Source organism: Heptranchias perlo, chromosome 18, assembly GCF_035084215.1.
Source record: "Heptranchias perlo isolate sHepPer1 chromosome 18, sHepPer1.hap1, whole genome shotgun sequence".
NCBI classification, from domain to species: Eukaryota; Metazoa; Chordata; class Chondrichthyes; order Hexanchiformes; family Hexanchidae; genus Heptranchias; species Heptranchias perlo.
This window is the reverse complement of record NC_090342.1, coordinates 38,385,207-38,411,189: the sequence shown is the minus strand read 5'-3', so window position 1 is coordinate 38,411,189 and position 25,983 is coordinate 38,385,207. Positions and strand designations below refer to the sequence as shown.

The 25,983-nt window shown below is 43.3% G+C and overlaps 1 protein-coding gene across 2 annotated transcripts in view; it reads right to left on the bottom strand.

Annotated features, from left to right (window-relative positions):
- The window catches only part of fbln1 (fibulin 1), a 149,470-nt gene that overhangs the window by 94,190 nt on the left and 29,297 nt on the right, over nucleotides 1-25,983 (bottom strand). For both annotated transcript variants that reach the window (XM_067999735.1, XM_067999734.1), the window contains exons 6-10: nucleotides 21,644-21,745; nucleotides 17,748-17,885; nucleotides 15,353-15,490; nucleotides 2,406-2,549; nucleotides 669-797 (exon numbers count right to left, since the gene is read on the bottom strand). In XM_067999735.1, the coding sequence (XP_067855836.1) occupies nucleotides 669-797; nucleotides 2,406-2,549; nucleotides 15,353-15,490; nucleotides 17,748-17,885; nucleotides 21,644-21,745 (651 nt within the window). The remainder of the gene's footprint in view (nucleotides 1-668; nucleotides 798-2,405; nucleotides 2,550-15,352; nucleotides 15,491-17,747; nucleotides 17,886-21,643; nucleotides 21,746-25,983) is intronic.

The window sequence follows — 25,983 nt, the reverse complement described above, 5'->3', positions numbered from 1 at the left end:
TGGAGGACTGCCCCTTTAAATAGAGCTCCTCCAGCTGACAGCCTGTGATGTGGGTGCACAGTCTGCCTGCTGCGCAGCTTTCAGACAACAAACCCAGAAGCCACGTTAAGTGGCTCCAATTGACTTGTGATCGCGTGCGAAAGGAACATTTTTTATTGGGCGGGCTACCCGCACTATGGTGATCTGATGTGACAATGATATGATGGTTTTCAATTTGATTAAAAGTATGTTTGGAAATGGCACCAGGTTTGCTGAAACATTTCTTCATAAATATGATAATCCTTTAAAAATTAAATAGATATATTCCCCAACCTTTTTATCCCTTTAACACATTGCACCAAGTCCACGTGACATCCCTTCAAGTGCTATCTTGCCCTTCAGTCAGAGTCACAGATTCATTTACTGCCACATCGTAGTCAGATTACAGCAATGGTCGCACCAATTTTTCCCCATCTTCTGAAATCCCGCCATGCAACAAAGCATTAAGCACAAATATAGAATGTTCTGACAGCCAGGCCAAACTCAATACTCAAAAACATGGTTCCAATCTCAATATGTGGTTTTCACCGACACCTCTGAATGAGAGTGTAACTACCAGGGAGGTGGTATTTCATCTGTAAAGCTTTTGAATTAAAGCCTCTGCGAGCCGTGCAGTACACCCCACTTACCAACGCACATCCTGGAAATGCTGTCGTAGTAGTATCCAGTCTTGCACTCGCAGCGAAAACTGCCGGGAGAATTCATGCAGAAATGTCCTTCTCCACAGGGGTTCTGGAAATTTGCACATTCATCAATGTCTGCCGGGAGATACAACCAAGAAAAGCTTGAAATTATACAAGGCAAATGAGAAGTAACCATTGCTTTTGTGAGGCCTTTCTGATAAGCTACACATAGCAGCAAAAATATACTCTCTTTGGGCTAAATTTTCATCTTTAATGCAGCCAGTGCAGAGCTTTGCATGCTGGGAGCATGTATGAGGAATTCAGCCACTAGCTCTCCATGATTCTCCAAGCATTCATTTTTTTATGGATGGAAAATCAAAAGGGGCATGCACCAATTTGTGTCCACAGCACACAAAACTCTGCATTGGGAGCACTAAAGATGAAAATTTGCCCCCATATATCTAACACAGATCTACCAAAATTCCTGTCAATATCCTAATTACACATGTCCAAATTTTTTACACATGTCCCAGTTTTACTAGTTACCGTAGAATCCTGCTCTACTCAGCAGGTCAAAATAGACAAAACACATTGGGGCCAAAAATGTGTTGCTGTACCAAGCTTACAGTGAAGTTTTATAATCATGCAATACAAGGCAACATGCAAAATCTAGTAAAGTGTCAACAAACACTCACCCAGGTGACTTTTCAGAGACCTGTAAATTGTTTGTGTACCTGCTCCCACAACCTTTGGTAAAGCGAAACAGCAGTGACCCTTTCTGCCATCTCCACCCATGCCACTCTTGAGCTGATCTTCACAGCAGGATGCTGCTCACCACAAAAAAGGACCATCCTTCCAGCCAACACCTCCTGGGGCATGACCTCCAAAGTTATATCTTTAAACAGCATCATTGCACCTCTTGCCCTTGCTGTACCATTTCTCCCCCTTAGACGGAGTACAAATTTAAGACAATCTGCAGCACGATAAGAGGTGCTGGCACCATGTATCCCAGGCTACATTCCATTTTATCAATTTGTTTGATTGATCACTAATTAACTTCGTTGTCGTCCAACCACAATGACGACAACATTCACGACAGCAACGACACCAAGCATTTATATAATATCTTTAACATCAAAAAGTCTCAAGGCACTTCGCACGTGGAAATAGACAAGGAAATGGATTTTGAATCACGTAGAGAAAGATTAGAAGTGAGGGGTTGATGGAAATTCTTGTAGAACAGATGGGCTTTCAGAAGGCTTATAAAGGAGATGATAAAAGCGGAGAGGTGGAGAGGTTTAGGGAGGGAATTCCAGGGAATGGATCCAAAGTAGCTGAAGGCACTGCCAGCATTGGTGAGATGAAGTTAGGGAGTACACACAAAAAGCCAGAGTCAGAGGACCACTCTTTGTGTGAAGAAGAACTTGCCGACATCGGTCTTAAATTTACCTTTTACTAGCTTCAACCCCTGTCCTGTTGCCATACTTTCATAGTGTAGCTTGAAATAATTTTCTGAATCTATCTTTTCCATATTGTTTACTATCATATACCTCTATAAGATCACCTCTCAGATGCTTCCTTTCAAGGGTGAAAAGCCCAAGTTTCTCCAGTCTCTCCTCATTCATTAGTCCTCATGACAGTAGGGATCAGCCTCATGGTTCTGACACACACACTTTCCCTGACAAGATATTGGTTCCATCAGCCCCATCAGTGAATGCTCAAGTTATAAATTGTGCAACTCACCCACACAATGTGATCCATCCACGGAGAGGTGATAGCCTCGGCCACAGTTAACAACATTGCGCTGACAACTGTACGAACCGAAGTTGTTGATGCAGGTGTAGCCGGGCTGGCAGGGCAAAGCAGCATTGGCACACTCATTGATGTCTGGAAATACAAATAAAGCAGTTTAACAGCTACACACTCAGCACCATCCCACATTCACTGGCATTCGCCATGGTGACAGATAGGGGGAAGGGTGCAATTTCATAGAATCATAGAAGCGTAGAATAGTTACAGCACAGAAGGAAGCCATTCGGCCCATCAAGCCCGTGCCGGCTCTTTGTAAGACCAATCCAGTTAGGCCCATTCCCCCGCTCTCCCCCTGTAGCCCTGCAAATTTTTTCCCTTCAAGTATTTATCCAATTCCTTTTTGAAAGCCATGAGTGAATCTGCTTCCACTACACATTCAGGGAGCACATTCCAGATCATAACTACTCGCTGCGTAAGAAAGTTTTTCCTCATGTCACCATTGGTTCTTTTGTCAATCACCTTAAATCTGTGTCCTTTGGTTCTTGATCCTTCTGCCAATGGGAATAGTTTCTCTTTATGTTTATTTACTTTATCTAAACCCTTCATGATTTTGAACACTTCTGTCAAATCTCTTCTCAACCTTCTCTGCTCTAAGGAGAACACCCCTGCTTCTCCAGTCTATCTACGTAACTAAAGTCCTTCATCCCTGGAACCATTCTAGTAAATCTTTTCTGCACCCTCTCTAAGACCTTCACATGTGGTGCCCAGAATTGGACACAATACTCCAGCTGTGGTTGAACCAGTGTTTTATAAAGGTTAAACATAACTTCCTTGCTTTTGTACTCTATGCCTCTATTTATAAAGCCCAGGATCCCATATGCTTTTTTAACCACTTTCTCAACGTGTCCTGCCACCTTCAAAGATTTGTGCACATATACCCCCAGGTCTCTGTTCCTGCACCCCTTTTAGAATTGTACCATTTAGTTTATATTGCCTCTCCTCATTCTTCGTGCCAAAATATATCGCTTTGTACTTTTCTGCATTAACTTTCATCTGCCATGTGTCCGTCCATTTTGCCAGCCTGTCTGTGTCCTCTTGAAGTCTATCACTATCCTCCTCATTGTTTACTACACTTCCAAGTTTTGTGTCATCTGCAAATTTGGAAATTGTGCCCTGTACACTCAAGTCCATGTCATTAATACAGCTTAACTGTACGCGAACATCTATCCAATAGCGATCATAACATGATCGAGTTCAATGTAGTGTTTGAAAGGGAAAAAAGTGAGTCAGCTGCTAAGATTCTAGACTTGGGTAAGGCCGACTTCAATTGGATGAGACAGAGACTGTCCACAGTAAACTGGGCAAATCTGTTAATGGGTAAAATGACTGATGATCAGTGGGAAATGTTTAAAGAAACATTTAACGTGATACAGAATCGGTTTATACCCCTGAGGGGCAAGAACTCTACTTGCCAAAAAAAAGCCATGGACAACTAAAGAGGTAAGGGACAGTATAAGACATAAGGAAAGGGCATACAAAAAGGCAAAAAATGGCACAGATCTTGGCGAATGGGAAAGATACAAAGATCAACAAAGGGTCACAAAACAGATAGTTAGAGCCACAAAAAGAGAGTATGAAAAGAAATTTGCAAGGGATATCAAAACCAATACAAAGAACTTTAATAGTTATATTAGGAAAAAGAGGGTGGTCAGGAGCAGTATTGGCCCCTTAAAAACTGAAAGTGGGGATATTGTCATTGACAATGGGGAAATGGCAGACATGTTGAACGATTACTTTGCTTCAGTATTTACAGTCGAAAAAGAGGATAGCATGCCGGAAATCCCAAGAAAACTAATATTGAATCGGGGACAGGGACTCGATAAAATTAATATAAGTAAAGCAACAGTAATGAAGAAAATAATAGCACTAAAGAGTGACAAATCCCCAGGACCAGATGGTTTCCATCCCAGGGTTTTAAAGGAAGTAGGTGAGCACATTGCAGATGTCCTAACTATAATCTTTCAAAGTTCTCTAGATTCAGGAACTGTCCCCCTGGATTGGAAAATTGCACATGTCACTCTGCTTTTTAAGAAAGGAGAGAGAAGGAAACCAGAGAATTATAGACCAGTTAGCCTAACATCTGTTGTGGGGAGAATGCTGGAGTCTATAATTAAGGATAGGGTGACTGAACACCTCGAGAATTTTCAGTTAATCAGAGAGCCAGCATGGATTTGTGAAAGGTAGGTCGTGCCTGACAAACCTGATTGAATTTTTTGAAGAGGTGACTATAGTAGTGGACAGGGGAACGTCAATGGATGTTATTTATATGGACTTCCAGAAGGCATTTGATAAGGTCCCACATAAGAGACTGTTAGCTAAGATAGAAGCCCATGGAATCAAGGGAAAAGTATGGACTTGGTTAGGAAGTTGGCTGAGCGAAAGGCGACAGAGAGTAGGGATAATGGGTAGGTACTCACATTGGCAGGATGTGACTAGTGGAGTCCCGCAGGGATGTGTCTTGGGGCCTCAATTATTCACAATATTTATTAATGACTTAGATGAAGGCATAGAAAGTCTCATATCTAAGTTTGCCGATGACACAAAGATTGGTGGCATTGTAAGCAGTGTAGATGAAAACATAAAATTACAAAGCGATATTGATAGATTAGGTGAATGGGCAAAACTGTGGCAAATGGAATTCAGTGTAAACAAATGTGAGATCATCCACTTTGGATCAAAAAAGGATAGAACAGGGTACTTTCTAAATGGTAAAAAGTTAAAAACAGTGGATGTCCAAAGGGACTTAGGGGTTCAGGTACATAGATCATTGAAGTGTCATGAACAGGTGCAGAAAATAATCAATAAGGCTAATGGAATGCTGGCCTTTATCTCTGGAGGACTAGAGTACAAGGGGGCAGAAGTTATGCTGCAGCTGTACAAAACCCTGGTTAGACCGCACCTGGAGTACTGTGAGCAGTTCTGGGCACCGCACCTTCGGAAGGACATATTGGCCTTGGAGGGAGTGCAGCGTAGGTTTACTAGAATGATGCCCGGACTTCAAGGGTTAAGTTACGAGGAGAGATTACACAAATTGGGGTTGTATTCTCTGGAGTTTCGAAGATTAAGGGGTGATCTGATCGATGTTTATAAGATATTAAGGGGAATGGATAGGGTGGATAGAGAGAAACTATTTCCGCTGGTTGGGGATTCTAGGAGTAGGGGGCACAGTCTAAAAATTAGAGCCAGACCTTTCAGGAGCGAGATTAGAAAACATTTCTACACACAAAGGGTGGTAGAAGTTTGGAACTCTCTTCCGCAAACGGCAATTGATACTAGCTCAGTTGCTAAATTTAAATCTGAGATAGATAGCTTTTTGGCAATCAAAGGTATTAAGGGATATGGGCCAAAGGCGGGGATCACAGATCAGCCATGATCTTAACAAATGGCGGAGCAGGCATGAGGGGCTGAATGGCCTACTCCTGTTCCTATGTTCCTATTAATATATATCAAAAAAGCAGTGGCCCTAGTACCGACCCCTGGGAAACACCACTGTATACCTTCCTCCAGTCCGAAAAACAACCATTCACCACTACTCTCTGTTTCCTGTCACTAAGCCAATTCCATGCTGCCACTGCCCCTTTTATTGCATGGGCTTCAATTTTGCTGACAAGTCCATTATGTGGCACTTTATCAAATGCATTTTGAAAGTCCATATGCACAACATCAACCACATCGCCCTCATCAACCCTCTCTGTTAGCTCATCAAAAAACTCAATCAAGTTAGTTAAACATGATTTGCCTTTGACAAATCCGTGTTGGCTTACCTTTATTAATCCACTCTTGTCCAAGTGACTATTAATTTTGTCCTGGATTATCGTTTCTAAAAACTTCCCCACCACCGAGGTTAAACTGACTGGCCTGTCGTTGCCAGGTTTATCCTTACACCCTTTTTTGAACAAGAATGTAATATTTGCAGTTCTCCAGTCCTCTGGCACCACCCCCATATATAAGGATGATTGTAAGATTATGGCCAGCACCTCTGCAAATTCCATCCTTAATTCCCTCAGCAACCTAGGATGCATCCCATCCACACTGGGTGACTTATCTACTTTAAGTACAGCTAACCTTTCTAGCACATCCCCTTTATCAATTTTTAGCCCATCCAATATCTAAACTGCCTCCTCTTTTTCTGTGACTTTGGCAGCATTTTCTTCCTTGGTAAAGACAGATGTAAAGTATTCATTTAGTGCCTCAGCCATGCCCTCTATCTCCATGCGTAGATCTCCTTTTTGGTCCCTAATTGACAGCATCCTCTCCAATTAAAATATTAAAAGATCTTGACAGTTTGCTTCACTTACAGACTTACAGTCCCGAGGTTGAACACAATTTCTAACTTGCAAGCGAGATTTTCTTTCAGTAAAGAGAGACAAATTACAAAAAAAAGAAGCTGCCAAACAAGTAACTTCTACCTTTAAGCATTTGTGATCCACATCTAGTTTAATAAAAAGCATATTTTTTTAAATTCAAGTATCACTTAGATCTCTTACAGTCATCGATGCTATTCAAAGCCATGTCAAAAAGACACTTCTATATCAAAATGGCTCTCAGGGCAGCACGGTGATGTGTCAACAAGCTGTGAGGCAGAAATGGCAGTATCTGAGTTTGTGGCTATGATTCTCCATAGGTTGAGTTCACATTTCTTGCCTATGCCACTAGATTGGTGGTTGGGCATCACTGTCACTGCAATCTGCAATTTTTTTGTTCCATTTGTAGATTTTTCCACAACTTTTATGTTTCATTCACTTTTCCCACATTGAGCAGTGACCGAGGGGTCTTTGATGCCAATCACTCCAAATAGTATAAATGGAATGCTTTGGGTAATTTCCCTTCTCTGTTTTGACAAGCTAGCATCGCATCACAATACTCAAAACTAAATTGTTCAATTCTAAATTGGTGGTCTGTATGTAAATTCTAACTTTTTCTTGTGAAATTTATGCAAATCTAGATGAGGGATGTTGCTGCTGTGAATGCAACACTTTCTAAGTCAGGTACCTATTGTCAACATCAAACACTCACATGTCACATATAAATGATTAGATGCAGAATAAAACTCCCTCTTCTCTGCCCCAACAATGTTTCTCAGCCCTAAACACAGAAGTGCACTCCAAGACATTTTCCGTCCTACATCAGCCTTGTAACCTGAGTGAAACTTGTCAATTTAGTGCCAAATTAAGGGGTAGTTTATTTGCTGCACTCTGCTGCTCACTGGAAACTAGATTGAGACTACCCAAACTCATTTCACATAGGGCTCCTCAATAGATCTTTCATCCCATCAGTTGGGCAGGATTTGAATCCAGATCCTAAAGTATAACCTCCTTCATTGGAGATTTCCTGCCTTCTTTATGTGTTTTCATTTTTCATTTCATTACCTATTTTATGGACAACCAGACTATCTATTGGATAGAAAAGCATTTTTGACCAAGCAAAAATCTTGTTACAGGCCTCCTGGTGACTGATGAGGTATCACTTTATAGTTTCACCCAAATTTGTAAAGCCCTTGCTTCTACTGATGGTATCTGTGGATCTAACTGTTCCCACAGTGCTTTCATGAAACAGCACTGGTTTTTGGGTCAATATGGTATAACATGTCTGTGTCTGGAATCAAGGCTGTGAGCAAAGTGTTCAAATTCATTGCTGCTGAAAGGCAGGCAATCAACCATTTTCACTTCTTGGAGTCAAATGAAAGATGAGAGCATTGTGTTCAACTGTGCACTACCTGTGCTTGCTGATACAGATTTAACAGTCCCTGCTGCAGGGTATCAGGGGGATTCATCAATTACAGCTGATAGATTGTTCCGGGAAGAAAAGCCCCACAAAAGGCTAATGCCATCTTTTCCCACAGTTCTTCAGGCAATTCTGACATCTTCAGCGGTTGATGCTTATTGTCAGAAAGTGTAGCTTGGCATAGAAAACGGGTACCCATCTGATTTTTAACACATTTCTCTGTTCCTGAAATGTGTGGCATCTGTTTGGCTGCTGGCACTGAATTAATGACTTGGATCAGCACTGGCTCAGATGCTGTCTGATAGATTAGCAGTGAGCCCCTTTCAGTATGCTGCACACTTCCCTTCTGTTGTTGACTCAGCAGTGGGACTGAATTGTTCTATAACTGGCCCACATAGAGAGATTTTAAAAGCGTTTTGCTTCAGTTTATTACAGACATTTAATGAATAAGCAGTTGCCCACCACCACTCCCCCCCCCCCCACTCCATGTCAATCATTCCTTTCACAGGGAGTGGACAGCATGACAACTTTGGCCACCAGCTGTCTGCAATGGGCTGTACAGCATGTATCACAAACATTTTAATCATCCGTGTTAGATGAATTTAGATCTGTGCAGCTGGTTAATCAGCAGTACCTTGCTGCTTTGCCCACAGTCCTGTGGAGAATTTTCCTGCATTCTGTCCTACACTGCCATCTACTGCTTCAAAATGACAGTACATGAATAAATAAGGAGGGAGGTGGCAATATTGGTTAAAAAAACAATTCCAGCCGTGAGGAGGAATGATATGTTAGAAGGATCATCAAATGAGGCCATATGGTTTGAACTGAAGAACAAAACAGGGGCAATCACACTGCTGGGAAAGTACTATAGAGCCCCAAATAGGGACAGAGAAAAGCAAAAATGTAGGCAAATTTCTGAGATGTGCAAGAACAATAGGGCAGTAATAGCAGGGTATTTCAACTATCCTAGGATTAACTGGGATAGAATCAGTGTAAAAGATATAGAGGGTGCAGAATTCTCAAAATGCATTCAGGAGAACTTTTTTAGCCAGTACATAGCAAGTCCAACAAGAGAGGGGGCAGTTCTGGACTTAGTTTTAGGGATGAAGCTGGGCAGGTGGAAGGGGTATCAGTGGGAGTGCATTTTGGTGGTAGTGATCATAATTCAGTTAGATTTAGCGTGGTTACGGAAAAGGACAAAGATAGAACAGGAGTAAAAGTTCTCAACTGGGGAAAGGCCAATTTTACTAAGCTGAGATGTGATTTAGCAAATGTAGACTGGAAACAGCTAACTGAAGGTAAATCAGTGTCAGAGCAGTGGGAGGCATTCAAGGAGGAGATAGTGGGGGTTCAGAGCAAATATGTTCCCACAAAGAAAAAGAGTGGGACTCCCAAATCTGGAGCCCCCAAATGTCAAGGAGCATACAGGGTAGGATAATGCAAAAAAGGGAAGCTTATGTCAGATACCGAGAGCTCAATACCGCAGAAAGCCTAGAGGAGTATAGAAAGTGCAGGGGTGAAATTAAAAAGGAAATTAGGAAAGCAAAGAGAGGGCATGAAAGAATACTGGCAAATAAAATCAAGGAAAACCCTTATGTTTTTTAAATACATAAAGAGCAAGAGGATAACTAAGGAAAAAGCAGGGCCTATTATAGACCAAAAAGGTAACCTATGTGCGGAGGCGGTAGATGTGGTTATGGTTCTTAATGAATACTTTGCACCTGTCTTCACAAAAGAGGGGGTTGATGCAGGCATTGTCATTAAGGAGGAGGAGTGTGAAATATTGGATGGGATAAACATAGTGAGAGAGGAAATATTAAGGGGTTTAGCATCTTTGAAAGTAGATAAACCGCCAGGCCCAGATGAAATGTATCTCAGGCTGTTAAGAGAAGCAAGGGAGCAAATAGTAGAGGCTCTGAACATCATTTTCCAATCCTCTCTGGCTACAGGCGTGGTGCCGGAGGACTGGAGGACTGCTAATGTTGTACCATTGTTTAAAAATGGAGAAAGGGATAGACCGAGTAATTACAGGCCAGTCAGCCTAACCTCGGTGGTGGGCAAATTATTGGAATCAATTCTGAATGACAGTATTAATCGTCATTTAGAAATGCACAGGTTAATCAAGGACAGTCAGCATGAATTTGTTAAGGGGAGGTCGTGTCTGACTAACTTGATCGAATTTTTTGAGGAGGTAACAAGGAGGATCGATGAAGGTAGCACGTTTGATGAAATCTACATGTATTTTAGTAAGGGTTTTGACAAGGTCCCACATGGCAGCCTGTCAGAAAAGTAAAAGGCCATGGGATCCAAGGGAAAGTGGTAAGTTGGATCCAAAATTGGCTCAGTGGCAGGAAGCAAAGGGTAATGGTTGACGGGTGTTTTTGTGACTGGAAGGCTGTTTCCAGTGGGGTTCTGCAGGACTCAGTACTAGGTCCCTTGCTTTTTATGGCATATATCAATGATTTCGACTTAAACGTAGGGGGCATGATTAAGAAGTTTGTAGATGATACAGAAATTGGCCATGTGGTTGATAGTGAGGAGGAAAGCTGTAAACTGCAGGAAGATATCACTAGACTGATCAGGTGGGCAGAAAAGTGGCAAATAGAATTCAATCCAGAGAAATGTGAGGTAATGCATTTGGGGAGGGCAAACAAGGCAGGGAATACACAGTAATTGGGAGGATACTGAGAGGTGTAGGGGAACAGAGGGACCTTGGAATGCATGTCCACAGATCTCTGAAGGTAGCAGGACAGGTAGATAAGGTGATTAAGAAGGCATACGGGCTACTTTCCTTTATTAGCCAAAAGGCACAGAATATAAGAGCAGGGCGGTTGTGCTAAAACTGTATAAAACACTAGTTAGGCCACAGCTAGAGTACTGAATACAGTTCTGGTCACCACATTACAAGAAAGGTGTGATTGCACTAGAGAGGGTACAGAGGAGATTTATGAGGATATTGCCAGGACTGGAGAATTTTAGCTATGAGGAGAGATTGGATAGGCTGGGGTTGTTTTCTTTGGAACAGAGGAGGCTGAGGGGGGATTTAATTGAGGTATATAAAATGATGAGGGGCTTAGATAGGGTGGATAGGGAGGACCTATTTCCCTTAGCAGAGAACCAGGGGGCATAGATTTAAAGTAATTCGTAGAAGGATTAGAGGGGAGTTGAGGAGAATTCTTTTCACCCAGAGGGTGGTGGGGGTCTGGAACTCACTGCCTGAAAGGGTGATAGAGGCAGAAACCCTCATCGCATTTAAAATGTACTTGGATGTGCACTTGAAGTGCCGTAATCTACAAGAGCTGGAAAGTGGGATTAGGCTGGATAGCTCTTTTTCAGCCGACACAGACACAATGGGCCGAATGGCCTCCTTCAGTGCTGTAAATTTCTATGATTCTATTCTATGAAACATCATGGCATATGCAGAACAATTTTGAACTTTGCGGATGACACAAAACTTGGCAATGTAGTAAATAGTGAGGAGGATAGTAGCAGACTTCAGGAGGACATAGACAGACTGGTGAAATGGGCAGACACATGGCAGATGCAATTTGATGTGAATAAGCATGATGTGATGCACTTTGGGAGGAACAACATGGAGAGGCAGTATATCCTAAATGGTACTATTTTGAGGGGGTGCAAGAGCAGAGGGACCTGGGGGTGCATATTCATAAATCTTTGAAGGTGGCAGGGCATGTTGATAAGGCGGTTAAGAAAGTGTATGGAATACTTGGCTTCATAAATAGACTATAACTTGGTGTTGTAAAATTGTTTACAATTCATAAATAGGGGCATTGAATACAAAAACAAGGACGTCATGCTAAATCTTTACAAATCACTGGTTATGCCTCAGCTGGAGTATTGTGTACAATTCTCAGCACCACACTTTGGGAAGGATGTCAAGGCCTTGAAAAGTGTACAGAGGAGATTTACCAGGATGATACCAGGGATGAGGGACTTCAGTTATGTGGAGAGATTGGAGAAGCTGGGATTGTTCTCCTTAGAGCAGAGAAGTTTAAGGGGAGACCTAATAAAGGTATTCAAAATTATGAGGGGTTTTGATAGAGTAGAAAAGGAGAAACTGTTTCTTCTGGCAAGTGGGTTGATAACCAGAGGTCATAGATTTAAAATAATCGGCAAAAGAACTAGAGCAGAAATTAGGAGAACATTTTTCACAGACGGTGGTTAAGATCTGGAATGCACTACCTGAAAGGGTGGTAGAAGCAGATTCCACAGAACTTTCAAAAGGCAATCGGACATGTACTTGAAGAGGACTAATTTGCAGGGTTATGGGGAAAAAGTTGGGGTGTGGGACTAAATTGGACAGCTCTTTCAAAGAGTCGGCAAAGGCACGACAGGCTGAATGGCCTCTTTCTGTGCTTAAGATTCTATGATTCTATGCCAAAACCATCATGGACTCCTTTACCAGTGGAGCACGTAGTGTGGCCCTCTGCACCACTTGAAGGCAAAATCATGTCGACCTCTTTACCACACCAACAGAGGGTGAGACTATGAGGATTTCATCACTAATTGAGGATGACACTGTGCAGTCACTTTAATCAGCACAAGGCGCCAGTGTGCAGATCTATACACCAGCAGAGGGAGATAACCTTGTCTGCTATGTCTGAAACAATTAGAAAATTTTCAAACCAGTGAATCCATCACTTTTTCCATATGGCTCCTAGTTTCCTTTTATTTATTTTTCTCAGGATGTGGGTGACACTGGCAAGGCCTCATTTATTGACCATCCCTAGTTTGCCTTGAGAATATGATGGGCTTTCTCCTTGAACCTTTGCAGTCCTTGTGATAATGGTGCTTCCACAATGGTGTTAGATCATGAATTCTATGATTTTGACCCAAGGACAATGAAGGGACAGCGATATATATCCAAGTCAGGATGGTGTGCGACTTGGAAAGGAATGTGGAAGTGATTGTGTTCTCATGATCCTGCATGTGCATTTGTATCAAACTGAGAAATGATGGAAATTTTCCTTAACCTAAATAACTGTATCAAAAGCTAGGCTCACTGCACCAGTCATAAAACACAAATCTCAAAATATGAGACTAAAGTGCAGAACTACACCACAGCCTTGCAGCACAGGCCTTGGAGCAACTGTCCCCCTCTTGAACAGTTCTGAGTTATTTGTCACTCAAGCTCACCTGCTCAGGAGGGACTTACCCCTGACATTGGCCAGGCAGCAAGATATATGCCTTGCTCTTACAGGGAGTTTGAACTAAGGGATAGAGGGGGGGAATAAAAAAAACTTGTCATCTTGTCTTCATTTAAGTGCATCAGTCATGGAGGATCATTGATGGTAATCTTGGCAACTGTCCACAGCCCAGATAGTTTCATACTTGTCAAATCAGGTTCCTCAGCAGTGACACCACACAAGAACATAGGAAAATATGGAACGAGAAAAGGCCTCTAGAGCTATTGAATAAATAGACCACATATAATTACCATAGTCAAGAATTCTTCACCAATGTTCTTAAACTCTGATTTTGGGGTCCAGGCAAAATCTGTGTCAGGAATGTCTAGCTGCTTGTGCAAAGCTACACAAAAGTGCGCTGACATGACTGTGCTCAATTTTGTGGGGTCAGCTTATTTGAATAATTACCATGAGCTCCCAGCACAGCTTTGACCTTGCCTTGGCAACTAGCCTAATGGGAGATGTGGAATATCTGGCCAGTAGCTCAAATTTAAAGGGTAGCAGCACTTAACATTAAGTTTGGGACCAAATATTTTTCCAGCCTTTATAACTATGTCAGCTTTTGCCAATGTTGTAAGAAGGGGGAAGAAATAGCAAGCTAAAATGAAGTGAAAGGAACAGTCAATTTGCCTTCAGGTCATCCTCTAGGAGATGGCATTGGAATGTGGCAGCCTCCTTTGTGAAGTAGTGACAGGTTTCCTCCAGACATGCCTAGGAAGAGTTAACTGGGCCAATAAGGATGCATACGTATATAATGCCCAAAGTATAGTTGAACCTGTTTTTCTTGTCCCCTCTATACTGTTGATCTTCCTTTAACTCCAGAAGTGCATTGGAATCCCTAAAGGAATTTCCATCCTTAACACTTTACAGCAAGTTAAATTGCAGTTGTAAGCAAAAACACTGTAGGAAAACTATTGGCAAATAAAAGTCTTGCAGTGAAAAAATTCAGCCTTTCGGAACAACAGCAATTAATGCAGTGAGGCAAATGCAGCAAAAAAAAACGCTTACTCAAAAAAACAGAAAAAAATTCCAACCAATTTTACAAGCTGGCAACTGGTTTTAAGAAGCCTGCTTCTGCAGCTCAGGCCATTTGAACTATCATCTTCCTATTTTATATGGATAAAGTGTGTGCCAGGGTCAGAGAAGGTGAGAAGAATATGAAATCCACTGTGGGAGCAATTTTAATGAATTTTGCAATTTAAATGAAGCTAGCACTGGGCTCCAGCATTGCCTCTCTGTGCCTCTCAAATTTCTTTGCCACAAAATTCAGTATGGACTGAATTGGGCACACAGACTTCTGCATCCATTTTTTACAACCTGCACCAATGGAGTTTTGTAAAATCAGCCCTTTAACCTTTGACCACAAATAAAACTTCCAATAAGACAAAACTCTGGTCTGATGTCTCCCTAATCCCCAAAAGGTAACAGAATCATATTTCTACATATAAAGCTGGTTTTGCAACTTGGATTACCCAACCCTGACTAGACACATTCCACAGCTGACATTCCCATGGTCACAGCACAACTGGATCTGTATGGGGAAATGTTATGAAATTGTACTCCCAGCGTGAAGCCTCGCCTGCTGGAAATGCATGTCAGGCATTTGGGCGAGCGCTTTCCATAATCTTCCATCCATTGAAATGAACAGAAAATCACAGAAAGCGTGCCAGAATTCCCAGTAAGCATTCCCGGCGAGCAAGGCTCCACACCAGGTTTTGTAAAATTCCTTCTATAGTATTGTGTTGAGTATTTCATTATCTACTCATCCTCATAGTCATAGATTTCAACAAGCTCTGGTACAAAGGAATTAATTAGCAGAGCACTAATTATTTATGAGAACAATTGATTTCACACTATTCACTGTTCAGTCAAGGGAAAAAATATTTGTCAATAAACTACTCCTGAAATGTACAATAAAGTGGAAAAGTATCTACTATTGCTTCTTACCAATGCAGTTTCCCAGAGCATCCTGCAGGAATCCGGCTCCACACTGCATTTTTGGCCGGCAGCGGAATGATCCATGTGTGTTCTGACAGATGAAGTCAGATCTACAGTTATGTGTTCCAAGCGCACATTCATCGATATCTAATGGATTCCAAATAAAGATCAAAATTATTCACCTGCTAAAAAAAACCCCCACAAAAACAAAGCAACCAAGCCTTGTTAACACAGCAGTTGATTAAATGAATGGTGCAACTGCTCCAACAACCCAACAACAGTGCTGTTCTGAGAATGTCCGTCTGATCAGAAATAGCCAGTGAAAGGATTAACAAATTAACAGAGCTGCCTTCTGGTATGCTGCTTTAATTGAGTGCAGAACTACCTACTGTCCCACCTGACCAGTCAGGCAGATGGTCGTGGATGTCACAGATACACAATATGCAGTGCACCAAAATGCCAGCATTTTGTCACATCATCAAAAAAACAAATTCTTTATTACAGAAACATCTCAATACCAAAGTTATATCTTACGAACATTTATGACTAGGAATATAGGAACAGGAGTAGGCCATCCAGCTTCTCGGGCCTGTTCCACCATTCAATTAGGTGATGGCTGAACTGTACCTTAATCCCATTTACCCGCCTTCGATGCATATCCCTTGGTACCCTTACCTAACAAAAATCTATTGACCTCAGTCTTGAAAGTTTCAATTGTCCCAGTATCCACAGTCTTTTGGGGGAGAAAGTTCCAGATTTCTACTACCCTATGTGTGAAGAAGTGCTTCCTGATTTCACTCCTGAATGGCCTGGTTCTAATTTTCTGGATTCTTCCACCAGAGGAAATAGTTTCTCTTTATCTACCCTTTTGAATCCTTTTATCATTTAAAATACCTCAATTAAACCCCCCCTCAATCTTCTATACTCAAGGGAATACAAGTCAAGTTTATGCAACCTGTCCTCATAATTTAACCCTTTTAGCCCCAGTATAATTCTGGTGAATCTCCAATGCACCCCCTTCAAAGCCAATATATCCTTCCTGAGTTGGAACTGTACGCAATATTCCAGATGGAGTCTAACCAAGGCCCTGTACAGCTGTAACATAACTTCCTCCCCTTTGTATTGCAGCCCCCTTGAGATAGAGGCCAACGTTTCATTAGACTTTTTGATTACTTTTTGTACCTGTCCAATTTGGAGCAGTTGTGGAATATAGTTAGTGTATGTATATTCTAACAGGAAACTCTCTGGAACAATGTATCAAGAGACAACCTGTCACTGAAGATCAAAATTAGATTCCATTGGTGATGATCCTAGATAGTTATCACTGCAGCCACATTTGGAGGGGAATGATAGTTGGGATGTTGGCTGCAAAAGAAATTTGTCTTCAGCATGCCCATTGACTCATTTACTACTTTTCCATCACAATGTTCCTTTTACAATTTTGGTGAGCATAACCAAAAATAACAAAATGTTTTCCCAGACAACTCAGTTGTTAAATGTACTGCCTAGTGTGAAGCTGATCCATTCACAACTAAGTCAGCTGATCTCAGTCACGGTAGTGCTGAGGTTACTACACATGGCTGCAGTAGGCCTGGATTAGTGAAGGATAAAAAGAGGGGAGAACAACAGGAGTTCCTACTCTTCCCTACTGGCAATCGTAAGTACACCGACTTGGGGTGCGGACAGGACTGGGCTCAGATGTGACAACTTTGTGATCAAATAGCTTGCCAATTCTTAATCTCGGCTCAGATATAAAGAATGAAGAATGGCCGCTTGGTTGAATATTGGAGGATGACTAATGTCTGTGGAACTCAGTCAGGGTACATTCTTATCTCTGTTCCTGTGTATCATCTCTTATTTCAAAACATAATTTTTTAGGTCTACTGTTGGTGAAAGAGATCCACTGTTAGGATTGCATCCTGTGAACACCTGTTAGTTTCCACTGCCAAGCAGTTAAATGATATTCAAAGCAAAATACTGCGGATGCTGGAAATCTGAAATAAAAACAGAAAATGCTGGAGAAGCTCAGCAAGTGAGGCAGCATCTGTGGAGAAAGAAACAGAGTTAACGTTTCAGGTCAAAGACGGTTCTGACGAAAGGTCTTCGACCTGAAACGTTAACTCTGCTTCTTTCTCCACAGATGCTGCCTCACTTGCTGAGCTTCTCCAGCATTTTCTGTAGTTAAATGATATTTTTGGTTGAGGAATGGAGAGATACCAAGCAATAACACACTGTTCTTACTTCTAACTTCACCTTTGATCCCAGAAATGTCAGATGTCAGTACTTCAGACATGTTTGCCAGAGGTGCAAATGAGCAACTACTTAGTAGATTATATGTTGCAATATGCTAGCACGCACATGTACACACATTCAGTTACTTAATACACTTCAATTCATTACCTACCCTTGCACTGGTTGGTTTCAGTCAGTTCATAGCCTGTGCCACAGCTTATCTCACGCAGACATCGGTGGGATCCAGCAGTGTTAAGGCAGCGCAGTCCTGTTTGGCACTGATGTGTCAGTAACAGACACTCGTTAATATCTGTATTCAACAACAAAAAACTAAAGTCAAGTTTTTCTTCCCTGCTCTTCTAGTAGTATTAACACATGCTGAGATATGGACCATGGGTGTCGGCAGCTGCCCCTTTACCTCTCCCAAGTAGCTATTCTTTATCCTTGAGCCTTGATAGCCTATGGACTCTGGGGGGGACAGACAAGCCTGATTCTGTTCTTACCCATCTTCCATACAGGCACATTTTCCAGCAGGATTCACTGGATAACAAAAGGAGAAGACATTTTGGCCAATTTTTACCTTCCCAAACTAAACACCAGACCTATTGTCAACCCCTTCCTCTGCCCCAGATGACATTAGCTAACTCAGAAAATACAGATATCAAACCTTTCTGTCTGTACAGCTCACTTACTCATTGTTATAATCTGCTGAGCCATTGGGAGAGGTTCAACATTTCTATTTATATTGGCACTCATAAATTTCCATTTATGAGTGCCAATTTGCCTAAGCCACATATATGTATACACATGCATACAAATATGCATTTAAGTAAATGGTTTAAGAAAAAGAACCTGCATTAATATAGCACTTATCATATTCTCAGCGTGTTCCAAAGTGCTTTACACCAATGGGTCATTTTTCAAGTGCAGTCACTATAGTTTTGTAAGTAAACGTGCAGCCAGTAAAGTCCCACATACGTAGCTGCAGCGGGACTGCTGGTGCCTAGATGGGCTCATCAGCGCCTGCAGACGAACTCAACTGATCGGCCCTTCTGAGGAAGAGCGGAATCCTCCCAAGACCCAAATGGGCTGAAGAAAATGTTTTTTTTTTAAATGTTTCAGCTCCCACTGAAGCCACTCCCACTAGGGAAGGTAATCAATCCCCTCCAAAATTGATTATCTTACTCTAGTGAAGGTCTTTGGCCTTTAAAAGGCCTCAAAGGGACTCACAACAGCCGAGACACGGCATGGGTTCCGCCCTTTTAAGGACGTAAAGGAAAGAATATTCTGGGGAGGCCTGGTAACTCCCCCCACTCCAGCATGCCCCCTGACATAGAGGGTGGTTGAAAAATCTGACTACTGCCTATCCCAACTGGAATTTAAAGTTTCTATCCAAACAGGACGGAATCTCAGCACAGCTGGGATCTGGCCCAAATTCTGTGCCCCCCCCCACCCCCGCCCGGCCCTGGCATAAATGTGACCAACAACATCTACAGCCACAGGAATTTGGGGGGCCATCTTTTTTTTGGTGGTATTGGCTGAAAGAGTAATGTTGGCCAGGACACCTGACATTCTCTTTGAATAGTGCCATGGGATCTTTTACATTCACCTGAGCAGGCAGTCAGGATTTCATCTGAAAGATGGCACCTCTGACAACTCAGCACTCCTGCAGTGAAGTGTCGGCCTAGATTTTGTGCTCAAATCATAGTGGAATTTAAACACGTGACCTTCTGACACAGAGCTAAAAATGCTTCCAACTGAGCCAAGCTGACACTTAACACGTACAAGTGACTGTTTAATTACTCTTGGAATTTGGTTTATACACAAATTCAAAAGGTTTGCAATTATCTGCCTCAATTTATGGTTTGCTCCTGTATTGTGCTTTGAACGAGCTGTGAACTTCCACAACTTTTGCATGCAACTTCTACCTCAAATTCAGAAATATTCAACAATCCCCACCCCATAACAATTCTCTACCTATGCCATGATACTCATGAAATTGATATTATCATACAGGAAAAATTGAGAATGAGAAAAATGAGAACGCACTACATTCTCATCTCTCATGTCACTCAGTAATATGGTATTGTCATAGTGTGCTGTTTATTCAGTAATTGCGCTGATTAAGGGTAAAGAAACTACACTTGGATGAAGGTTTGACACTTTCTGTATTTTTGCTCAGGAGTAGAAAAAACATTCCTACAAGTTTGGAGGACATGCGCACACATGGGGAAGGAGGATTTTCTCAGAGTTTGAGGACTGGAGTTTCCTCCAGCAAATCACCGGTTTTAGGTGGTGCCAGAGTGTTGCAACAGGGTAAATTTCCTGCCCTCTCCCACTAGCAGGGATCTCAGGCACCTGCCCTTTGACCATTCCAAAACATTTAAACAACAGCGAGGGGGCAGAGCTTTGGAGACCAGCCAATTTCCCTACCTTCCTACTTCATTACTGCTGACCCATAGCTAAGACTGGTATTGGGGTGGCAGTAAACCAACTTTCTCAGTGGAAAAAATATGCCATCCAGGGAAGGAGCAAGAGACATAATTTTGCCCACCTCCTCCTCAGGTAGGTATGCTCAAGGCTCATTCAGAGCCCTTTTTTGAAATGTTTTGGATACCATCAGGGGACTTCTTCCCCCTATTTAAGGGTTGCTTCTCCCCTTTCCCACTGCAGCACCACTGGATTTTCCTCATTTGCAGTGGCAGGCTCTCCCTGCAGAGCAGTAATACCGCTGGGAGCCCACCCTGCAAACATAATTGACCTCACTCAGGCAAATGAGATGGGGTCATGGTGGGGTCAGTGTGGTAGGCTGAAGTCCAGCCTCGACCCACCTCTGGTAACGATACTGCCCCAGAGGATAACCTAGACTTTAGTTTCTTATCTGAATTATTTTGTGGCCAGTTGTAGATACTCAGGTTTGGGTGGAGCAGAGAGAGAGAGATTGGGCATGATTTTAGCATGGAGCTGGGAACCCAGACCATGGGTAGATGTTCGCGTGGGGAACCCAGAAGTCAAGTGATTGCATTGCATTCTGCGATTGCAACTCAATTGAAAGTAAGTATGGTGCTTCCGGGTTTCCCCACGTGACAGTCAACCAGATTGACAGGCCTTTTGGGAGGGAAAGGAGATGCGAATCGGAGAGGAGTGACAGAGGGAGGGAGAGATCGTGGGCCCAGGAAGACATTGTGGGTGGGGGGGGGGGGGAGGGGTGCCTTGGAGAAAATGGAAGGTTGGCAGAAGGTCAGAGGTCGGGAGAGGAGTTGCAGGTCGCCTTCGACGGGGGGGGCTGTCCACCATCGGGGGAGGGGTCGACCATCGGTGGGGGGAGGTGGGAGTCGGCCGATCGCGGGGATCTGATCACGCCAGATGAGCTTGTTGGGCCTGGATGAAGCACTCCTGCTCCTCCGGGCCCACAAGCAGTGCAATAAAGGACTCACATCATGGATCCGGCCCTTCTCGCCTGTGTTCACCTGGTGAGAACCAGAAGCGATAGGAAATCCGTGCAGGTGAGCTTAAATTTGTTTTACCTTTTTAATACACAAAAAAATTAAGTGCCTCAACTATCGCAACGAGGTATATTGCCCCTTTAACAATCAGTCCGCCGGCATTAAGTGGGGATGGGACTTCCAGGTTTCGGATGCGCGCCCATACAATCGCACCTGGGTTAATCCCAGAAGTGGGTACGTTGGAGCCACCTGCAATCCCACTTTAAAAAATAATAATTTTTATCTCCCATGTGCCCCCAACCCACCCGTTCTTAGGGGTTAAAATTACCCCAATAGTCTCACAATATTGGTTTTTTACTTGAATTCATTTACAGCCAAAATAATACGATCCAAACAAGTAAAAACGTGAAAACAAACAGTAAATACTTGAGACATTAATCACCAGTCTTCTTACAATTACTGTACGCAAAACACTGACCAGTTTAATAATTTTTGACTTTGTACATATACAACTTTTTTCTCCATTGGCCTTACTTTCTTGCAGTCAGCTGTCTCTCTGATGAATGCATTTTGTTTAATTAAGAGGGAAAGGTTGGGACTGGGGAAATTCTAAGGACAGTACCTTCACATGTGATATTGTCATCCTTCAGTTTGTAGCCAACATAGCAGGAGCAGTTAACGCTGGTCCCTGTATCAGTGCACTGCTGGTGGCAGGGCCCACCTCCTGTAAGGGAGATAACGGAAGCAAAGAAGTGATTAAAAATTGAAAAGTCTTTCCTCAGATGTCACACATGCTTTTCTTCAGAGCACCAAACCCCATCTTCTCCTACATACTTGGGCAATATAACAACTTCAAGACAGAAATGTGAGATGAAGTATTTTTAGACTAAAGTTGCCCGTGAGATAATGACCAGGAGACATAGTGGGTTAAATTGCATAACCCCTGAAAACGGGCGCAGGGAATACGGTACGTGATTAACCTGCGCCCAGTCGTTACGATGCAGGCAGCACGTTACATTCATGCTGCCTGCTGTTTTAATTGATTGCTGCGTGCAGCCAGCACTACCTGTGCTAATCATTGGCTGCACGCATCAGCAGGGGTCCCAATATCATGAGTGGCTTGCGCTTCTTATAGGCAGCCTGCACCTCTTAAAAGGGAGGTGCATTGTGGCTGTAAAAAGTGGTGGGAGTCATTTGTGAAGTGGTTCAACGCTGTAATACTTTGAGGAATGGCTGAACCTGTGAGAGAGTGTGCACCAAGGTTCTATGATGATGCACTGGAGGCCTTGGTGCAAGAGGTGGAGAGAAGGGGGGTCATCCTGTATCCGCAGGGGGTCAGGAGGTCCTTCAGACATACGCTCAAGAGGCAGTGTGGGAGGAAGTAGCGGATGAGGTAAACGCAAGGAGCATAGCTCCAAGAACATGGATGCAGTGCAGAAAGAAGTTCAATGATTCAACACATGTTGTCATGGTGAATTCAAGTTTCAAGTGTCACCACTAGTGACATCCACTGCTCAATGCACTACACCCCCATCACACACTTACCAACCATTTCTTTCAATCATTACTCAACTGTTCAAATCATATGCTTCATCTCACCCTCACACGTTACCACTGTTATAAGCCGCACACCCACAACTCACAGTTCACATTCACTGGCAGTTATTCAACCATGACAGCCACATCACCCAAACATCTTGCAGGACACTCACTGACACACTTCCCTCTTTCTTGCAGGAGAAGGTGGCACATAACGGGAGGCAGCAACAAACAACTGGAGGAGGACAAGTGCGCCTACACGTTTTAACCCCCAGGGAGGAGATCGTGCTGGCCATCATGGGAAGGGCCATCGCTGAGGCCATGGGCCTCTGGCGGCGCTGGAGGGATCGATGCATACATAATCCTCCTCCTCTCTTTCCACTTCTTCCTCATCCCACAATCTTTTCTGACTCAAGTGCTGCAGATGGTGTAAGCACACACTTTTTACTTTCTCCTCTCCCTTCACTGCAACCCAACCCTTGTCCTTTTGTCATTTCAGATACACAAGAATTGGAACCTTCCCAGTCAGAGGAGGCAGAGGAAGATGACAGTGACGATGAAGAGACACCATCTTACACTCACAGCCACCAGCTCAGAGACTGACCTATGTGCATTCCAAGGCCATCTGCAGTCCTCAATTGAATGTCAGCAGCCTTCCACTTCCCATGCTCCAGCCACTGGGGAAGTACCTTGTAGGAGCACTAGGAAAGGTAAAGGCACATGAAAGACAGGCGCTAAGGGAATGCACAAGGGTGAATAGTCTCATTTTGTATGCATAATTTCATGTGTTAGTTTATAAATGTGGATTTAAATTTGTATTTGGTGGTGGTTTTTATTTCTGTGATGAGCTGAGGGAGGAACCAATGTGTAATCATCAGGAGGATGATTTGATGGTCATGTGAGAGAGGAAAGGAAAGGAGTGTGGGACTGTTGGTGAATGGGGAGGTGTAGTTGAGGTTACTCATTAATAATATGATCACATAGTGCCCTGGCAGAAAGGGCCTGTCTACGTTGTAGCCTCCCTTCCTCTTCCTCTTCTTGCTCATGCTCCTCAGGTTCTCGCCTGATCGGCGGTGGCAAGGGCTGTTCCCTCATAACGGCCAGGGTGTGCAGCATGCAGCATCAAAGACAAATCTTGATAGCCGCTCAGTTGAATGCTACAGGGATTCTCCAGAGCGGTGCAGGCAGCAGAAGCTTTGCTTGAGGATGCCTATGGTGTGCTCTATGATGTTCCTTGTGGCAGAATGGCTCTCGTTGTAGGCCTGCTGTGTACGTATGTATGGGTTCCTGACTGGATTCATGAGCCATGTCATGAGGGGATAAACCTGGTTGCCGTGCTGGTTGAAATACAGGTGGAACAGAGGACTGCTGCAGAATGAACGAGTCATGACTACTGCCAGGATAGCGGGCATTGACCTGCATGATGTGCTGCCTGTGGTCGCAGACCAGCTGCACATTGAGGGAGTGGAACCCCTTTCTGTTCATGAATATACCTGAGTTCAGATGAGAAGCATGCAAGGCAATATCCGTGCAGTCAATGGCACCCTGCGCCATGGGGTAGCTTGCAATCCAAGCAAAACCTTGTGCTCATTCCTCCTGTTTGTCTCTGGCAAGAGGTAATGAGATGGATGTGCTTCTCATTGTGTAGAGAGCCTCAGTGACCTCCCTTCTGCTGCAGTGCACTGCAAACTGCGAGATGCTGCTTATATCTCCAGCAGCAGCCTGAAAGGAGCCAGAGCCATAAAAAGTAAGAGCCACATTCACCTCGACAGCCACAAGCAATGCTATCCTTGCTCTGTTTTGAGGCTGCAGCTGTGGCTGCAACAGTTGACAGATTTCAGTCACCATCTCGTCAGTGAACCGAAGATGTCTGATGCACTGGTCGTCACTGAAGTTGAGGTAAGAGAATTGCTCCCTGAAGACCCTCTATGGATATGGCCTCCTGCTGAGTGTCCTGCTCCTCCTCCTCCTCCTGCCTCTTCTAGCAGCTTGTCCTGCTCTGCGTGGCCTCTGTTCATTCTCCCAGTTATGTTCAATTCCCAGAGGAAGCCCTACTCGGCCCCCATGTCTGGAAGCAACTTTCTTCGGCACAACATTTTAAATGACACAAAGAATACAGCAAAACCAGCTAGACCACTCTCCCTGCAGAATATTGAAACTTTATCCAAGTAGAGGAAACCTCCAAAAACACATACAATACACCAGCATTGCACCAGCAGCCAGAAGAAATAATGCAGCAACTAACCTGTTAATACTTAATGATCCCTTTAAATAGCACTAGTGGCGGGGGTGGGTTCTTCATGCCCTTTAAGTCCTGTTCAGCTGTGCGAAGTTAAGACTGGGTGCTGGCTGGAGTGTGGAGTTTCAAAATACCAGCATTTTCTTCAAATCAGCGTTGCTCACTGATCCGCGTCATAATCTCCCTTCTCTGCTTGCTGCCAGCGGTCGTTATGCACATGCGCAAACCCCTTTACCAGGGGTGTCCTGCATATTTCCCATCGGATCTCAGACCCCATTTTCGGGACTTAGGTATCTGCGTAATGCGTAAAAAACGGGCGCTACGCGGCCCAATTTCACCCCCACAATCTATAGAAATGTGGCTTTTTCAACCTATATTTACCAATACTGTATTATACCCTTGTAATATACGATAAGTACACAAAATTGCCAGCAGCTGCTCAGTATAACTGAGCTATATAGATTAGAAGGTCTCAGGTTTAATCTCTGATCTGTGAGAGGTGTTTGATCTCAGGTAGGGTGGCAGCAGAGATGAAATAATTGACCTCAGCACCAATAAGCTAGGGAAGGAATTTCAGCTAGATATCTCCATACAATCTATTGATCTATTGATCATCTTTAGTCTAAAATAAATAGAAAAAACAAGGTGACATTTGAGTTTTCAAAAGATCAACCAGATCATCACTTCCCCAAAAGTGTCCTCAGCAGTCATTTTCCCCATTACAGAACACCTTCTCCCCACCTCTCCTGTTCTTGGAGACACTGTACCCCCCTCAAACCCAACTTCCAATTCACAGAGACATTCTCTCCCCTTTCAACCTTCCTAGATCTTGCTGGCTTTCTCCCACCCACAGAGTGCAGCAACAGGTGCTGAGCTGCAGCCAGAAAAAGATTTTTCTGACACAGTTCCTTTATGCTTCTCACAAATCCAATCAACAGCTAACCATTTACCTTTGGCTCCATCCTTTGTTCTTTATCATCTATTAATATTCTTGACCTCAATATCTCCTCGAAGCTCAAATGTTGCTCCCTCATCCTCCTTTCCTAAAGCTGCCTCCAAAAAGCACATGGTTCCCTATTTTATGCCAAAATGTCTTTTTCCCTCTACCACTGTTAACTCTCTATAAAGTTTAAATCCATCCAAGACTTGAATCCTGCTCCCATAACTGGAATCAAGTCCAGTTA